Source organism: Sturnira hondurensis, unplaced genomic scaffold (genome assembly GCF_014824575.4).
Source record: "Sturnira hondurensis isolate 20B ecotype Veracruz unplaced genomic scaffold, ASM1482457v3 Scaffold0016663, whole genome shotgun sequence".
Lineage (NCBI taxonomy): Eukaryota > Metazoa > Chordata > Mammalia > Chiroptera > Phyllostomidae > Sturnira > Sturnira hondurensis.
In genome coordinates, this window is record NW_028089294.1 from 11,727,131 (window position 1) to 11,745,813 (window position 18,683).

General features: G+C 39.6%; 1 protein-coding gene and 1 non-coding gene across 4 annotated transcripts; both read left to right on the top strand.

Moving 5' to 3' along the window:
* The first annotated feature begins 4,647 nt into the window (after positions 1-4,647).
* Positions 4,648-4,751, top strand: LOC119001500 (U6 spliceosomal RNA). The gene has a single exon (XR_005069588.1). It is a non-coding gene; the product is annotated as a U6 spliceosomal RNA (small nuclear RNA).
* Positions 4,752-8,215: 3,464 nt separating this feature from the next.
* DPY30 (dpy-30 histone methyltransferase complex regulatory subunit) lies at positions 8,216-17,466 on the top strand. Of its 3 annotated transcripts, none has more exons than XM_037066844.1 (5): positions 8,216-8,311; positions 8,548-8,619; positions 8,705-8,752; positions 14,115-14,257; positions 17,116-17,466. In XM_037066844.1, the coding sequence occupies exons 2-5, from the start codon at positions 8,584-8,586 to the stop codon at positions 17,186-17,188; spliced, it is 300 nt and encodes a 99-aa protein (XP_036922739.1). In that variant the 5' UTR covers positions 8,216-8,311; positions 8,548-8,583; the 3' UTR covers positions 17,189-17,466. The 3 variants fall into 3 exon arrangements, with proteins under 3 accessions (XP_036922739.1, XP_036922740.1, XP_036922741.1); XM_037066845.1 differs by lacking the exon at positions 8,216-8,311 and adding an exon at positions 8,340-8,447; XM_037066846.1 differs by lacking the exon at positions 8,216-8,311 and adding an exon at positions 8,342-8,451 and having other exon boundaries at positions 8,550-8,619.
* The last annotated feature ends 1,217 nt before the right edge of the window (positions 17,467-18,683 follow it).

Sequence of the window (18,683 nt, forward strand, 5' to 3'; positions counted from 1 at the left end):
GTGGAAACGTAAGCAGAGTCAGTTGATACAAAAGTAGAAATGAATCCCCTAAGATGATTATCAGAGGGTGTATTCAATGCTCACTCTAAAAAAATAGTTGGGTATATAATATAGTATTACATTTCTATATTTATGATGGGCAGGGTGTGTTTACAAAAGATACCTTCTCAAGTGCACATGGAAAGCAGAGTAATGGGAATTGTTAGTTCAGGGTGAATGTTGGAACACGTAAAAGGAGTCGTCTGCTTTCAAGGGTGGTTTCTACCAGCTGCGGTGGTTTCAGAAAGTTTTCTTTATCCTTGAGACCCTCTTCCTCATCTTATCAGATACGCTCACTTCCTATATTCTGGTAAGAATAATTGAGTTGCTCCATACCGTGTCTTCATTGGTGTTTCAGTGTATGTCACATCCACCCTGCCCATTCCCAGCTTTGCTTAAATACTTATTCTCCAAAGATACCTACTTACATTTATCTCGATCTCATCTGAACTCCTTCAGAATTTATGCTCTACAGCACTCAATTTACCTTTAGTCAATCATTATCTTATATTGTCATTTATATGTATCACATCCATGCCTGATCTTCGATGAACAAGAATACAGATTTATGGCCCTGGCTGGTGTAGCTCAGTGGGTCTAGTGCAGGCCTGCGAACCAACGCATCACCGGTTTGATTTCCAGCCAGGACGCATGTCTGAGTTGCAGGCTGTATCCCTAGTATGGGCTGTGCTAGAAGGAAGGCACGGTTATTTATGAGAAAAGGCACTGTTCTTTATATGTATCTTAAAGTGCTCAAACTGTCCAGGAGTTTGAGGTCCTCAAGATCAGCTCCAGGTTTGATTTGCTAGGAGGACTCACAGGATTCAGAATATAGTCAATAATCACTGCTATGATTTATTACAGCAAAAGGATACAAAGCAAAGTCAGCAAAGGGAAAAGGCACACGGTGCAAAACCTGGAGGAAATGAGGCACCAGCTTCCAAGAATCTTCTCTCATTGGATTCACACAGAACACACTTAATTCCTCCAGCAATAGGTTCTGACAACACATGAGAAATGTTGTCTCCCAGGCACATTCATCGGAAACTCAGTGCTTGGGTTTTTGTTGGGGCTGATTATGTTGGCACCCTCTGCCTAAGACATACCAAAATTCCAGACCTCTAGAAGGAATATGCAGGTGCTTGATAAAAACCATACTGTTTGCACCAACAGTTTAGGTACAATCAGACACTCATCATTTAGGGAAGTCTGTATCAGTGTAGGGAGCTTTTTAAAAAAGATTTTATTTATTTATCTTTAGAGGGGAAGGGAAGGAGAGAGGGAGAGAAATATCAATGTATGGTTGCTTCTCGTGCGTCTTGTGCTGGGAACTGGCCTGCAACCCAGGCTTGTGCCCTGACTGGGAATTGAACCCCGATCCTTTGGTTTGCAGGCCTGCACTCAATCCACTGAGCTACACCAGCCAGGGCGTATTAGTCTCAGCCCTAATATGTCAACTGTTTTCCTCACACTAATTATAAACACCTGGGTGAAGGGACCAATAAACCAGAAGACTTTTATTTTAATACTATCATACAACCAATTAGACTCATTACTCACATAATATTCTTTGCCATTATTGAATGTTTTATATAATGATATTTTCTCATTAAATTTTTAAAAATTCATGATTTCGGCTTCAAAAAGTTCAAATATTGATAAATTTTTGAATCAAGCAAAGATTTCCCCTCCTCATTTTCTCTCTCTAGAGGTAACCACTGGTAATAGTCTGTTGTGTTATCTCTCTGGGCTTTTTCCTGTGCATATACAAATATATATGTGCAAAAATAGAATCTCACTACATGGATTTTCCTACAACATGCATTTTTTTTCATATAAAATTATGTTGTGAATGTCTTTTAATGCCAATACCTACAGATCTACCTCATTCTTTTCAATGGCTACACAGTGGTCCATTGTATTGAGATACAACAATTGAACCTATTGCCAATCTTTTCCTATTAAAAACTATGGTACAATAGGTATCTTTATATCTTTGTACAGTTTTGTATTTCTATGGGCTAAAGTTCTAGAAGTAGAATTGATACATTAACAATTCTGTTTTGGTTTATCTCTTTCATTGTAAGCTCATACAGAGTATGGATTCTTTATATAATATGGTTGTTAATGCTTTTTTTAGCTAACTACTCAGAATCCATTCTACCTCCTTCCTACCCATTCTTTCTCCTCCTAATCCATTCTTCCTCCTTCCTAATCCATTCTTCCTCCTTCCTACCCATCGAAGTGTTTCCTTTGTGGAACCAATTCTCCCTCACCGCATATGCAATTTAGGTGGGATCAACCAGCAAGTCACATCATGTCTTTGTTTAGGGATGGACAATAATTCAGGTCTGTATTAGTTTGCACAGGCATTCACATTATCAGAATAACCGGTTCAAGTTGGACAGACCAGAGCCAAGTTCAGACTTTCGGTCCATTGGTAGACCTATGAGAAGTGATATTTTTGTTACAGAACAGACACACAGAGGCCTGGACTCCGGAGGATGGTATACTAATACCGTCTGGACCACCTACTGGGCTTGACTGTCCGCGCCAATTGGAAACACATCTCTCAATGCCAGAGATTTGTGAAAAGAAAAGGAAATGTTTATTTAATACAGACTTAAAGTAGTGACCTAACATCTTTGTTAAAATATCAAAGTCCTTTAGGATATCCACCTACGCACACAGCACTCTTGTCTCCCCTGGGCCCTAATTCAGGGTACCGTAACTCAGGAAAAGAGCACACATCTATGTTTCCAGGCCGCTGGCACCATCAGCTGTGTCGCCGTCCACACAGGATCTCCAAATTAATCCAAAGTCATGTGGCATTTTCTTATGGTCCACTGGCAAGAATTTGTTGTATCCATTTTTCCAGGCAAAGTCTCTCCTGCTTCCCAGGCCATGCGGCCAAAGGGAACACCCCAGAGCCTCGTGGGCCTCTTCTACCAAAGCTGTGGGGGTCTCCACTCCACCAAAAGTGCGTGGCTTTCTTCAACTGGCTGCAGGGGTCCCCACTCTGGCAAAGCCGCGTGGTTCTCTCCTCCAATGGCTGCCGTGTCTAGGCTTAAATCCCTGCACCAATCTTCCTCTGTACTCCCATTTCCGACTCCTCCCACAATCAGTGACTGATTCCTGTATTATTCCAAGTTTACTGGGCTGCCATCATGAGTCTGGGCAGGTATGGCCCCATGTCCTGGAGCCAGTCTTCTCCAAGCTCCCACGCAGGTGCTATAACTCGGGGGAACTGCCCCCCAGTTACATCTTGGGGGGGAAATGACTTCCATGGTAGTCTTGTGACTACCAAGCCTGGCCACACCATTTAACATATCCAAGTGACCCGCCAAAGTCTATAGATATGTGAAATGACCATGCCAGGGATTAGTTGTAAGGCTGTGGCTGTACAAAACAGCCCTGCCTGTTCCTGCTCCATGTGTCCCTTCCCCCAACTCACACCTGTGGGTTCTGGATCCCATTCCAAATCCCTAGACACCTTGAGTTCTGGATCCCATTCCAAATCCCTTTTTGGGACCCCCCTCTTGGCTGCACCCTGTATCACTTTCTCTCCTTCAATGTAAAAAAGCGAGAATGTAGCCCTGAATACTTTTGGCAATCATCTCTCAACCATAAGGAAAGCAGCCTGAGGTCAGGAGCTGATTGTATAGAGGAGAGAAGAAGGGAGACAAGACAACTGCAGAGAAACCACAGAGAAGCCAGGAGTAATCTTTTTTTTTTTAAGATTTTATTTATTTATCTTTAGAGGTGAAGGGAAGGAGAGAAGGAGAGAAATATCAATGTATGGTTGTCTCTCGTGAGTCCCCTGCTGGGAACTGGCCTGCAACCCAGGCATGTGCCCTGACTGGGAATCAAACCACGATCGTGTGGTTCGCAGGCCCGTGCTCAATCCACTGAGCTACACCAGCCAGGGCCCAGGAGTAATCTTTGCCTGATCACTTTATTGCCTGGATTTTCAGTTGTTAACCATGAAGTCTTCTTTATTGTTTAACAAATCTGAGTTGGGATTTCTATTCCTGGAAACCTAAAGCATACTAACTGATACATTTGTCCTTTATACATAGCTGGAGGAACAACCTTTGGAATTAGATGGATCCAGGTTGATATTTTGACTAGCTATATAATTACTTATGTAACACTATGTGAGAATTTTTATGAAGCTATTTTATCTTCTTTTATGGGAATAATCATATGTACAGTACCTTACAAGACTATTAGAGTATTATGTGCTGGAATAAGTAAATCACTTTGCAGGGTACCTGAACATAATTGAACTTCTAATTCAGTTTTTTCTGTACTCTCCCATATATGTGTACATTATCAATACATTTTGATATTATAAAGAAAAAACATTAAAAATAATCATGTTTTAAAGTTAGGCGGCGCCCTGACTGGCTTGGCTTGGTGGGTTGGGTGTCACCCTGCAAACCAAAAGGTCGCGGTTCAATTCCTGTCAGGGCTCATTCCTGGGCTGTGGGCCAGCCCCCCCACCGGAGGTGTGCAAGAGGCAACAGATAGATGTTTCTGTCACACATCAGTGTTCGTCTCCCTCTCTTTGTCTCCCTCCCTCTCTAAAAATAAATAAAATAAACAATGCTCACTTCGGCAGCACATATACTACATTGGAACGATACAGAGATTAGCATGGCCTCTGCCCAAGGACCACACACATACAGATAAATAAAGTCTAAAATAAAGTAAGGTGGTATACAATCAGTTTGTGGTTTCAATAACTACAGAAATTTCAGGCAGTTTTAGCGAAACCAAAGTAATTTATTTTTCTCATGGGAATTGGGGGTGGGGGGATGGCAGAGGGGGCTGCTGGAAAGGAAGGAAGTCCCCTAGGAGACAGCCAGGCCACAGTCCTGCCATATTTTAGGCATCGTGAGGTACTGGATTTCCCTACAACCCTCCCAGGTGTCCAGTGGGGAAATTGAGGCCCAGATAAGACAATGGAGTTCTGAGTGGTTGGGGCAAAGCCAAACCCCCTCCCTGCTGTACTTGTTCTGCCTTCCCTGCCAAGTATGACGCAAGGCCCTCCAAAAGGAGGCCCTCCTTAGAACAGCCCCACCCAGGAGCCCTCGGGCTAAGAGATAATGCGAAATACTGATAGACCAAAGGAAGTAAAAGCCCGTTGCTAGGAGGAAAAGTAAAGTGGTATAACTACCTGTTTCTATTTTACTGCCCAAGTTTTTTTTTGAGAAGTGTTTTTGTTTTTAATTTATTTTTTTGACATAAATTAACATGGAATAGCTCTGAGTATCTTAAAATTGAGATGTAAAAGTTATATATTGTACCTATTATTTAATATCCCATGACTTATTTATAAACATAAATTTCAGTTATTTGGATTTAAAATCAACTTTTAAACATTTAAAATCATTTAGAACATTTTAGAAAAATCTAAATAAAAACCTATTATGAGAAATGGAGGAAATAATGGACAATTTAGATGGTAAATGGTACGGTTAGCCTTTTCATTTTTATTTGCTGAGATCATGTCTGTATAATAAAAATCAAAAGAATGTACTGTATTCACATCTTTAAAAAGCTTATTTTGTATGTTCCTTGATATACCATTATTTCTGAGATGGGGGTGGTGGTAAGGGTGCTTGGGGATGGGTTTGGTGTCAAACACAAGGGAAATATGGGTAGAGCAGTTGTCTTCCTATATTAGCCACCAAAAGCTAATTCCTTGGAAAAGCGATTTATGGAATCTGGAATATATATATTTGTGGGTCATCTTGAGAGGTAGCTCATGTCTCTTCCCACAAACTGCTCAGAGGGCCCATTTACACTCAATAAATTCTACCACAGACTGATGCAAACACATCTGTGTGTGTGTGTGCACGCACATGCATGCTGAATCACAATCTGTATTTCTCTGAGCACTTTCTTTCCCACAAATTTCCTAAAAACAAAATAGAAGCAACGACAAAAGAGAGAATATCAAAGTAGATATAGATAAAATAGGTACTTTAAGTTTACAAAGCAGTTCATTCATCTTACCTCCTTTGAGCCTCTCAATGAAGTAAGCATTGTTATCCTAATTTTACGTGAAAAAATGTGATACTCAGAAGAGTTAAACTCTGGTTAATTTCACACGGCAAACAAGTGAAGGAACCAGGTTTTAATATTTACACCCAAATCAAGTGTCTCTCTACTACACATATTGTATTATTCCTACATAGGTATTGCCTGTCTAATTGGCTGTTTTATAAATGGAATTTGCACCAAGTATGTAAAAAGGAGGTCAAGCACAGGTGTTATTATTGTAGATTCTAGAATTCTAGTTCTAGAATCTTTAACTACTATCTCCTTAAAACTCCGAGAAGGACAGGAAGTCTAGGGTAGAACTTTGGTGCAGTGCTTCTTTCCCTATGTAGTCACTCCTTTTGAAAACACATTTATTGAGTACAAGAAACAAACAGATACAAAAATGAATATAGTTAAGGTCTTTGTCTCCAAAGAGCTCAAAGTCTAATCGTGTTTAACTGAACACAAAATAAAGGCGGAATGAGGTAAGTCCCACAGTAGAGGCACATAATAGAAGCAGATGAGAAGAGTGCTGCACAGTTGAACATAAGTTCAAATAACACTTAAGTGTCTTTTCGAGCTGTCCAGACAGTACACGCTAGTGAAAATTCCCTCATAATCATGGTTCCCAGGGTCTCCTCTTTAGAATCTCTAATTCAGATCAAAACTTAGCATTCTGCAGTACCTTTAATTAACTTTATGCTTCTTCTTAGTTTCTTGGTAATTCATTTACATCATTTGTCACTTTTTTAATCTCCCCTTCTTCTCTGCCAACATGGCTTGTTTTCTGACTCTTTAATAAACTGTAAATGTAAAAAACTTTGGGGAAGCTTTTTTGTACACCACACTAATAATTCTTCTTTAGGTTGAAAACCTGGCTGCTATTTAGTTTTGTGCTGTTCCCTTCAGTAATCATTTTTACATTGCCTTTTTTTTTCTTCCGAAGTGTCAGGTGTATATACTAATCTTCAATTTTGACTATGGATCAACAACTCAATTGATGTGCACCTGCAGTGTACTAGGCACTGTATGAAGGACAAAGATATAAAAGGCAAGGTCCTTGCTATAAAGGAGCTTACAGTCTAACTTCCTACTTTACTGTCAGTACTTAGAAAACGTAAATGGCAGCTCTCAGTTGCTTTCTGGAATTTGGTAATATACATTGAGTGCCCACTATGGTATATTATAACAATGCACTTAACTATTCTCTTAAATTTCCCGGATTATTCTCTGGTCTTATTTGCTGTTATTTCCCACTCCTGAAAAGTACTTAATCTTAATTTGAGTTATTATGTTTACTAGTCAATTTCTGTATCCTCGACTATGCATTTGCATCTTTACATCAGTTTTATGTGAAAAATCCTTAAAGTGCTATGTGGTAGCTGCCATCAATCACAATCCTAATCAACTATACATTATGAAGTAAAACTTTAAAAACATACCCACAAGTCTAGCTCCTAAACAAATTTTATTTTCCTTAGATATTTATACATGCAGTTTTTAGAGTAGCAAAATGAAGTTGTCTTCTACCTTAAAAAACCTTAATGTGATAATCGTTAAATACTTCCATATTTCTAGAGTTATGACTTTGAATGGCTGATACTCTATTCAATCGGTAGACCACAATTTACCCTCCAGATATCCCGTTTTGCAAAGCCCTGCACATTGCCAGTCTTGATACAAACGTAAGGTAGCACTAACAGCGCATTACTCACAACTTTAAGGACTTGAATAAAGGCCAACTACGAAACCCCCAAACACTGCTGCTTCATTTGGCTTTAGAGTGAAACACTGACCGCAGACTGTTGAGCTTGGGCCTGAGGTTTTCTAGTTAGAACTACCTAGCAAATGGTTTCGGTTCCGCGAGGAGAAGCTTGGGCAGAAGCTTCCCGGCAGCACCGAGCGCTGGCTGGCCGAAAACCCACCGGCGGGGCTGGTCAGTGGGTCTGCAGTAGAGGTGGCGCTCGTACTGGCTGGGCGGGTCCAGGAATGATTCTCTCACAGTAGGGGGTGGGGGCCGACCTTGCCTACGGTAATCTGCGAAAGGCAGACAGCAAAGTAGACTTCCCACGCCTCCGGCACATTCCTCAACCTTGGCCGGCTGGGGAGTTCTGCGCAAGCGCGTTAGTCGTGCGACGTCCTTCACTTACGGCGGAAGCGGTTTGTGCCGGGAGTTGGTGGCGCGCTGCAGGGCTCTTAGGAACGGACCGCTCGGGCGCGGGTAATCTGCTCCCTTTACCCCTTTCACCACTTCTTGCAGGATCTTGGGATCGTGGAGCTTCCGGACCTGATGCGGCCGCTCAGTCGTGGACTGTCTCTCCCTGCTTGTCTACTGCTCGGGGTGATCCCGCGGCCAGGTGGGGGTGAGGGGCGGGGTCGGGGGCTTCTCTGGACTCCATCCTGGCAGCGTAGTGTTGAAATATCCCGGGTAACACATGGTTGTTCTTGTTTTCCAAGACTGGTATCCGGGGACTGTGACTTGCAGGGTCCGCCATGGAGTCAGAGCAGATGCTGGAGGGACAGACGCAGGTACCCGGAGGCCCTGGATTCATGGTGGCGGTGTGCAGCGAGAAAGGGTGGCCGATGTCTCTTTGACTTGTGTTTTGTTTTCTAGGTTTCGGAAAATCCTCACTCTGAGTACGGTCTCACAGATAACGTGGAGGTAACTCAATCAGTTCCTAAGCTGTTTTCTGTGCGTCTCTTAAGAGCTGGAGGAACTTGGGATCCATTTTTATTAGGTTGTTTTGCCCAGGGGAAAACTTTATCTTCATAAAGCAAATACTAGCAAATTACGGGAAGCTTGTTTTATTAGCGGTACCAACATTTTGTGGATCACCCCGAGCAGACATACAAATTCATTTTGAGTCAAGAGGTTGAACTTGTGAAAGTGATGTATGTAAAGAAACATACATGCATTGCTAGTGGAGACGTGGAATCGTTTTGTTTGGTGTCTCTTAATGCATCATCTGTTGGGATATTGCTTTGGAGAAACAGCACATTAAAATTAAGAAACCCATTGTATTTGCAGCAGAATTATGTTGCTGTAGTCAGCATTTAATGTTGATTTCTTTGCACAGTTCATTAGGTGCCATTGGAAGCTATAACATACATACAAGCTACTATATAACATACAGAGTAGAGACTATTTTTGCCTTAGATGGTTAAGTCTGAATTCAGAAAAAAAACATGAAAAAGAAGGTAACTTCTCTAGAGCTTTTTCATATAAGTGCTAAAAGGTTATTGTCTAAAAGTAGAAGTTACTTTGTAAATGAATGAATAAATGATGGAACAAATTAGTTAACCAGAGCTGGGTGGAATTGGTTAGGAAACAGGCTTCTGGAAGGAGATGTATGTTTTTAACTATAAGAAGAAATACATTACTGGTGATTAAGGTTGGGTACATGGGGGAAGGAGCATTTCCGAGGACAGTAATAATAGTAACAACTCCTAATATTTTCTTTTGTAAATTTTTACTTACTGATTTTAGGGAGGGGTGGGGAGAGAGAAAGAAGGAGAGAGAGAGAGTAAGAAGAAAAGAAAGAAACATCGATTTGTTGTTCTACTTATTAATGCATTCATTGGCTGATTCTTGTATGTGCCCTGATCCGGGATCTGACCTGTGTCCTGCAGCCTTGGCTATGGGGTTGTTACTCTGACCACCCTGAGTACCTGGCCAGGGCCTAGCTGCTCATGTTTCTTTAGCCCTTTTTACTATGTGTCAGACACACTCTTAAGTAATTTGCATATAACTTCAGTCCTATAAGGCTCAGGGAAGTTGAGTAACTTGTCCAGGGTTACTAGGAGGTTATATGGTGAGCTGTGTGTTAAACCTAGGCAGGTTGACATTTTTAGGTACAATTAAATTGTATTGCCGCCTATCTTGACCAACTCCTGCAGTCTGCTAGCCTGTGGAGTGACTTTGTTCTGATAAGATTGCTGGGAATGTTGATTGTTTTGTTTGTTGCTTTGATATCAGTACAGGTAAGAGGATCTTTCTCTTTCTGATACAATTTTTAGTTGAACTTATCCTGCAGAATGGGGTGAAGATACACTATACCACTTTGTTTTCTAGTTATTAGAGACTTATTTTTTAGGCATCAACAATCTTTTTTAAAAATATTTTATTTATTTATTTAGAGAGATGGGAAGGGAAGGAGAGAGGGAGAGAAACATCAATGTGTGGTTGCCTCTCATGTGTCCCCTGCTGGGGACCTGGCCTGCAACGCAGGCATGTGCCCTGACTGGGAATCAAACCCCCGACCTTTTGCTTCACAGGCCCCCCCTGCTCAATCCACTGAGCTACACCAGCCAGGGCAACAATCTTTTCTTGATGGTGCTTTTGTATGATGCCAGAGCCATACTACTGTAAAGCAGTGGTACCCAAAAGCTTTTTCCTCAAACCAGAGATTTGAGAAAACCAATTTCCATGGTAAAGTGAGAGAAAAATTATTGGAATGAATGTTTAATAATGATGTTATTTGGTAATTGGTCTTCTAATTACCAAATTGTATAATTTAAAAATATGTATTCTTTTATGAATTAATGGTGATAGTAAAATAATGATTATGTTTATTTGTAAGTTTTTACTTGGCAAGATGGAGTCCTATATTAGTTTCTGCACTTACTGTGTTATTTCGTTCCTTACTCGTTTGTGAGATATGAAAGTCTGGAAGCCACTCATCTGCAGTTGTGGCTGCTGCTCTACCCTTGTGATTACTTTCGACTGCCTTTGCCTTTTGGTTACAGTGTTTTAGACGTTTGCTTTAGGGCGTGTAGTAGGCGAGTGTAACTTACCACAATTGACTGTCAAGTGGTAGTATGTTTTTTCATTTATAGTGTAAGAATCTTAAAACAGCAATTTTTTAGTTCCTCTCTTCTGTTACTTCATATATTTTACTTTTACATATGTTATAAGCCCTACAATTCATTATTTTATTTTATTTATTTATCTTTAGGGGGGAAGGGAAGGAGAGAGGGAGAGAGATATCAATGTATGGTTGCCTCTCATGTGTCCCCTGCTGAGAACTCGCCTGCAACCCAGGCATGTGCCCTGATTGGGAATCCAACCGCGATCCTGTGGTTCGCAGGCTTGCATGCAATCCACTGAGCCACACCAGCCAGGGCTGGAAATAGTTTGCTCCTATTGAGGTTTGAGCTTCATTAGGTGGGACCAGAACAGCCTTTGGTTTAGACCTTACTTTGTCTTCTTTCATATTCTACTCAATGCTTCATGTATTATGAGGTTTTCCCATTCTAGGTCACAGAAACATGAAGTGCTCCTAGCTATGAGTGAAGTACATAGGTGTGAGTGCCAGGGATTGTTCCTCCTGCTCCTTCCGTGCAGTTGTTTCCCCTGACCCTTCCGTGCAGTTGTTTCCCCTGCTCCTTGCGTGCAGTTGTTCCACCTATGCACTGTCAGGTACTCACTAGAAGGCTGGAAGGAGTCTCTTTAGTGTCTTACTGTGCAACTCTTTCCTTTCTGTGCAGCTCTCTCTTCTCCATGGGACTCTTCGGTACTCTGCTCTGCACATTCTAGATCACTTGATCTCCCTGAATTTTTGGGTTCCGTTTTGGTTTCCTTTTCCTGCATTGCATCCTATTAAGTTCTCGAGGCAGGAAACAGGTTGGGGCAGTCACAGGCTCACCTCGTCTTTCTCTTTATGTAATCTTTATTCTATACTGTTAGCAGTTTATGTATTATAGTAGTTTGGAGATGTATGTATTTTTATATTAATACAGGATTTTGACAGCTAAAATTAAGTATAGCAATTTGGCACATAGTGAATACTCAGTAAATATTTGAATGAAACATGAGAAGATTTGGTCAAGGAGTTTATTATAGGATTTGTAGGAATTGCTTAGGCAATGCTATTTCTTATTGAAGGCATTGATTGGAATATCATGTAGCTGACTAGTTTGTCAGGTATTATCTGTTGAAATTTAGTAATGATCAATAAGTAACCGATGGGCAAACATAAACTATTTTATTTTATTTTTTAAAAAGATTTTATTTATTTATCTTTAGAGAGGAAGGGAAAGAGAGAAATATCAATGTATGGTTGCCTCTCGTGAGTCCCCTGCTGGGAACCGGCCTGCAACCCAGGCATGTGCCCTGACTGGGAATCGAACCGTGATCGTGTGGTTCATAGGCCCTCACTCAATCCACTGAGCCACACCAGCCAGGGCCAAACATAACTATTTTATACATTAATTAAGTATAGAAGATTTTCTTATTAGGTCCCAAAATTAGATTGAAAACTTATAATCAAACCTAGAATAGTCACCTGACATAGTTATCAGGCAACCATAGTATATATTATGTAGGTATTTAATTAAAGGTATTTTTCCCTTTTTATAAAATAAAATTAAATCTAAAAATAATAAATGTAAGAAAGTATTTTTTGTTATTAATTAATTTATATTCAGTTTGAGTCTGTTTGGAGCAAAAGTTTATTTAAATGGAAGTACTCTTAAGCCCTGGCTGGTATAGCTCAGTGGATTGAGCGCAGGCCTATGAACCAAAGGATCGAGGTTCGATTCCCAGTCAGGCAGGGCACATTCCAGGGTTGCAGGCCAGTCCCCAGCAGGGGATGCATGAGAGGCACCCCATATATTGATGTTTCTCTCCCTCTCTCCTTCCCCTCTAAAGATAAGTAAATAAAATCTTTAAAAAAATAAATGGAAGTACTGTTAATAGTGTTTTGTGTTTTAGATGGCTACTTATTTTGAAGTTAATAAAGTAAATTTTCAAAAGAAGGCAAAAATTTTCACTGGTTTTTGTCACTCTGGGTGTCAGAGGAACATGTGAAAGGCCCCAGATGTGGGGCCTCTCGGAGCAATGTTTCTAAGTCACTGTCTCCTGAGCATCCTTTCAGTGTCCCCGTCGTCGTCTTTCCGTGTTGGCCATTTTTCCTTTTTTTTTGCTTCTTTTTACATACTATTTTTTTCTTTATCCATTTTAAAAAATCATAGATGCATTTCTTTAAAAAAAACATAAATGGAAAAAGCATTCTCCTTGGATGGAGGGTAACTATGAAAATGAAAACAGCCCTGGCAGGTGTGGCTCAGTGGATTGAGCTCTGGCCTGCGAACCAGAGGGTTGCTGGTTCGGTTCCCAGTCAGGGCACATGCCTGGGTTTCGGGCCAGGTCCGTAGTTGGGGGTGAATGAGAGGCAGCCACAGCATTGATGTTTCTCTCCCTCCTTCTCTTCCCTTCTCTCTGAAAATAAATAAATAAAATCTTTAAAAAAATGAAAACAATATAAAACAGCGCTTAATGTTACAGGGTCTGGCAGAAGTAACGCCTGCTTGAGTGTGGTTGTTAGGGGTAATGAAATGGGTGTAATAATTTATAGTTTTATTTTGAACATTTCACCTAAAATGTCATCTGAAATGCTTGAGTGTGATATTGTTATGTTACAGAATTACATGCTTATGATTTTGTAATAGAAGAATTCATGATAAAAAACAGGGGCGTTATTTGTGCTGGACCCTGTATTTTAGCTGGATCCTATTGCTGATGGAAAGCCCTGAGTCTGAAGCTTGCCCTCTGTGTTGAAGGAGTTCAGCAAGCATTACAGAAGTGTTAAAGACATGTTAGCACCAGACTGAAACTTGGTCCTTGATGAAAGAATTCAAATAGGGCTACCTTTTCCACTGTGATTCGGTGCTAATACTTAGTGTCACGTCCAGATTTTTGAAAGCACACTATAAGCAGGCATTCTTGTAAAAAAAAAAAAAGGAGGGCTTGGATTTACTCCTAAAATGGCAGAAGGGAAAGTGAGAAAGAGTAGGATATGGAGATAGGACATTAAAAGAAAAAGGGGATATGGTGCTCTCAGAGAGAAGAAGCTTGGGCGAAATTTAGAGATGGGTTTGATTTTACTTTGGCAGAGGATTTGCAGTTCAATCCCAGTTTTTAGTCACTGGCTTGCCTTTTCTGTTAGTGTCATGTTTCCATTAACTTTTATTCAGCACTCAAAATAACTTTGTAATATTCATGCATGTTTTTTTGAATTCAATAGAGGATAGTGGAAAATGAGAAGATTAATGCAGAAAAGTCATCAAAACAGAAAGTGGATCTCCAGTCTTTGCCAACGCGTGCCTACCTGGATCAGACTGTTGTGCCTATCTTATTACAGGGGCTCGCTGTGCTTGCAAAGGAAAGGTAAGAGGGCGTCTGTGGAGGAGTTACCGGAGAAAGCAGAATAAGGCTTCTCTGACTGCAATATCACTAGCTATATGTAGTTTTTCCCTTTGTAAAGAATTCATGGATATTAAAGATACTTTTAAAGTCAGTCATAATCTCAGTTCAGAGAGTTTCATTTTTTTTCTACTACATCTTTGACCATATATATGCCTTGTTAATAAAGATTAGTGTATGTGGTATACTAATTACACATGGTATATGTGTAATTTTTAAAAATCCTTACCCAAGGATTATTTTTAAAAGATGTTATTTATTTAATTTTAGAGAGAGGGGAATGGAGGGAGAGAGAGAGGATGAGGAACACCCACCTGTGAAAGAAGCATGGATTGACTGGTTGCCACTTGTGCGCTACAGCTGGGGACCTGGCCTGCGATCCAGGCATGCGCCCTGATGGGGCATTGAACTAGTGACCTTTTGGTTCACAGGTTGACAGTCCACAGAGCCACACCAGCCAGGGCGAGAATATGTTTCCTTAGAGAGGAATGGGGGGAGAGAGAGAGAGAAACATTAATGTGAGAGAGAAACAATTGCTTGCCCCCTGGTGGGGATCAGGCTCACAACTTTTTTTTGGTGTGCGGGGACAACTCTCCAACCAACTGAGGCATCTGGCTAGGACAGTGTATAGGTAGTCTTATATCTCTTTTTTTACTTAAGCTTATAACATAAATCTTTTTCCATATCTTTGCATCGATTTCATGATTATAATTTAAATTATAATAGTACCACAATGAACATAGTGATTTTCTCATTGTTGAAAACTTAAATTCAGTTTCCTTTGTTACTATAGGTCACCAGGCAGTTTATGTTTTTTTAATACCTCTTTTGTTTTCATTTAGTTACTTTCCTATGGTAAATTCCCAAGAGTTGGTTTGCTAGTTCAAAGAACATGACTACTATTATGGTATTTGACACTTAGTATCATATTTATGTCCAAAAGTTTATTATTAAAAGTCTTCTAATGTGATCATAGCCTCAACAGCATGAGTGTTACAAACATTTTTTGCCAAATTGTTTTGATTTACATTTCTTTATTAACAGGATTACGACTTTTCTCTTTTCTGTGCATATAATTCCCCAGCAATTCTATCTAAATTGTTTTTGTGTAAGCAAATTCCATAAACTTTTTTTTGTAAGTAACGTTAGTCATCATTTATTAGGTATAGATTATGTTTTAGTCAAAGAACTGTAATGAATACTACGATAAGGAACTTGATGGAGTTACGCCTTATAGTTAGGGTGAGTTATTGATTTAGAATAGTATATTAACTTATGTAAAATTATGATAAACATTGAATATTTTTATATTATATTTATAAAATGGGATTTATTATTTATAGCTCTACTATGACAGATGAAATGTGGACATCTTTTTTTGTCCTTTAAAAAAGGCTAGTAATTAGAAATCTTGATATTACTTTACATGCTAGAAGAAAAAATTATGTAGTTTTAAGTAATATGCTCTTAGTAAATACAATTTTTAGCTAAAGCGTCTGGCAAAGTGATTAATTTATCACTTTGATTAATTAATCAAAGATTAATTAATTTATCTAATTAATTTTGAAAAATTTTGTCTATGCCAGCCAGTTAAAAGCTTAAAGTAATATTTGCAAATCACTGTGAATCAATTCTCAATATGTCTTCTCCTTGTAGGGTTTAAAAAGGTGTTTCTCCCACTTTTCATCTTTGGACTTGTTTTCTCAGCAAGAATAATTTATGTTAGAGTGATAAATATTCAATAACACCCTGTAATTTTAATCTTTTAAAATTTAGAGAGAGGAAGAGGGGAGAGAGAAACACTGTTGTTTCATTTATGTATTCATTGGTTGATTATTATATGTGCCCTGACTGGGCATTGAACCTGCAACCTTGCCTGCTGTGTTGGGATAATGCTCTAACCAACTGAGCTACGTGGCCAGGGCCCCTTTAATTTTAAAATATGTTTAACTTCTCAGGTGTGCTGTGTGGTAGCAGTATTAGAATTGATTTCAGTTATTTGAAGAAAATAGCAGTGACTTCTTTTTTTTTTAAGGTTTTATTTATTTATTTTTGGAGAGAAGGGAAGGAAGGGAGAAAGAGAGGGAGAGAAAGATTGATGTGTGAGAGATACATTGATTGGTTGCCTCTTGCAAGCCCCAACTGGGACCTGGCCTGCAACCCAGGCATGTGCCCTGACTGGGAATGGAACCTTTTCATTTCACAGACTGGCACCCAGTCCACTGAGCTACATCAGCCAGGGCAGAAATGACTTTTTAAAAAGAAACAAAACAGAACCTGTTCAAATGAACACTGCTTCCTTTGATTAGTCACTTAGGGAGTTAATCTAAATGTCATGGTGATGCTAGAGCCATTTTTGTATATTGTTTTTGAATTCTTATTGAAGGACAGTACTCCTACAGAAAATGAAAAAAATTATAGGTGTATGTGCAGCTTGATGACCTTTTGGAAACCAAGCATACCTACGTAAGCTGCATTCAGATCAAGAGACAAAATACTGCCGGCACCTCAGGGCCCTCACTTGTGGTCCCTTCAAGTCGTTGTTCCCCTGGCATAGTCGTCATTCTGTTTTAGTACATTTTTGAAACGTGTTTTAGAATTGAATTCATAAGCAGATTTCAGCCACACAGTAGTATTAATCCCTTTAAACTACGTTGTTGGCCAGCCTGCTTGCCTGTCATTTACTGTATTTATTATACAAGTGGCCTTTGAGTATAAAAAGAAAATTAAATTTTGAAAGATGTATTTTATTATGAAATTATATTTAAATGGACACATCTAGAATATAAATTTCTAAATTTTGGATTTCTTTTCCTTTACAGACCACCAAATCCCATTGAATTTCTAGCATCATATCTTTTAAAAAACAAGGCACAGTTTGAAGATCGAAACTGACTTACTGGGAAGAACAGAAAAATTTGGTTTCTACTATAGATTTACATGATTAAGAGGCAGCTTTAATTGCCATGATTTCCCCCCTACCCCTACCCTCACAACCATTTTGAAAGTATAAGAACCTTCAGAACAACACCTTGTTACTGGAGTTGCAGAAGAAAACATATTTCCCTTATTTTGATTTAATCACCACTTATTTAATGAGTGTATTATGTGCAATTTTTCTCAGATTGTCTTTAACTTTGTTTTTAAAATGGCCTTCAAAATAAACTGTTAAATGTCATTATTGCAATGTAGTTTTTGTTTTCTATGGTAAATAATTCATGTGGTTCAGTTACTTTTATGATTTGCTTTTGTATCTGAGAATGCTGCAGGGTTTTACAACAGCATAAAAATACATCAGACTCTAGTATAATATTAAAAAAATCTCAAGTTTTTTTCAGCATTGTTCCTGCTCCCCTTGGAGGGTGGAATCCAGGTATCTTCAGTTTTTAAAAACTGCCACAGGCGATTCTGCATAGTGCGGTTGGGGTACATTCTGGTATAAGCACCGCAGAGGGTGTATGATGTCCTTCCATGCTGTCAGCCTTCGTGGTAATAATACAGTAATAGCTATCCTTGCAGATCTAGTACATGGCAGGCACAGTAGTATTTTACTTGTTATTTCTAATACAGCAACTCTGCAAAGTAGATATTGTTATTCCCATTTTGCAGATGAGGAAACAGATTTGGAGAGGATAAGTGACTTGCTCAAGACCACACTGGTAAGTGCTTGAATGGGCATTCACACCTACTTCTATCAATGTGTTGCTTATAGCTAAGTGAGGAGTACTTGTTCTGCTTAATATCATTGTTCCAAAACCAGCCAGTCCTTTTTTGGGGGTCTGCTCACTTTGTCCTGTAGGAAGAAATGGAAATAACTCATTAAGAAAGAAAATTGTACAAAGAGAGGCAGGAAAAACATTCAATAGAGCAATAGTTCTCAGTTCGGAGTGATTTCCCCACCTCTCCCCAGAGGATAATTTGGCTGTGTCTAGAAACATTTTGGTTGTCACAGTTGGAGTAGAGTGGGGTTCTAGTGGCACCTAGTGGGTGATGGCCAGGGATACTGCTGAACATCTTAAAATGCCTTGGACTGCCTGGCACCTAGTGGGTGATGGCCAGGGATACTGCTGAACATCTTAAAATGCCTTGGACTGCCTGTGTGCCCTACCTCGCCCTAAGAGTTATCTGGGTCAAAATGTCAGTAGTGCTAAGGTTGAGACACCCTGCTTTGGAAGCATATTAAAAACGGTCCCAGCTAAACACACGAAGGTGAAGGTAGAAATGTAATGCTGATGAGATATGCGTTATAGTTCTCTTGAATACAGAGAAAGTTTGCTTCAGTGGCAGCGACAGTTGCAGGGAGGGGAGGTTATGGTTTGATTTACAACTGTAGACCTGAGTATTTGAACAGGAAAAACCTGGAAATACTGTGATCTGTTTATAAGTACTT

Excerpts from the sequence above, each read along its gene's own strand:
- DPY30 (XM_037066844.1), top strand. The coding sequence starts at position 8,584 with ATGGAGTCAGAGCAGATGCTGGAGGGACAGACGCAG. Across the intron at positions 8,620-8,704 it reads TGCTGGAGGGACAGACGCAG|GTTTCGGAAAATCCTCACTC; the intron begins GTACCCGGAGGC and ends TTTGTTTTCTAG. Across the intron at positions 8,753-14,114 it reads GTCTCACAGATAACGTGGAG|AGGATAGTGGAAAATGAGAA; the intron begins GTAACTCAATCA and ends TGAATTCAATAG.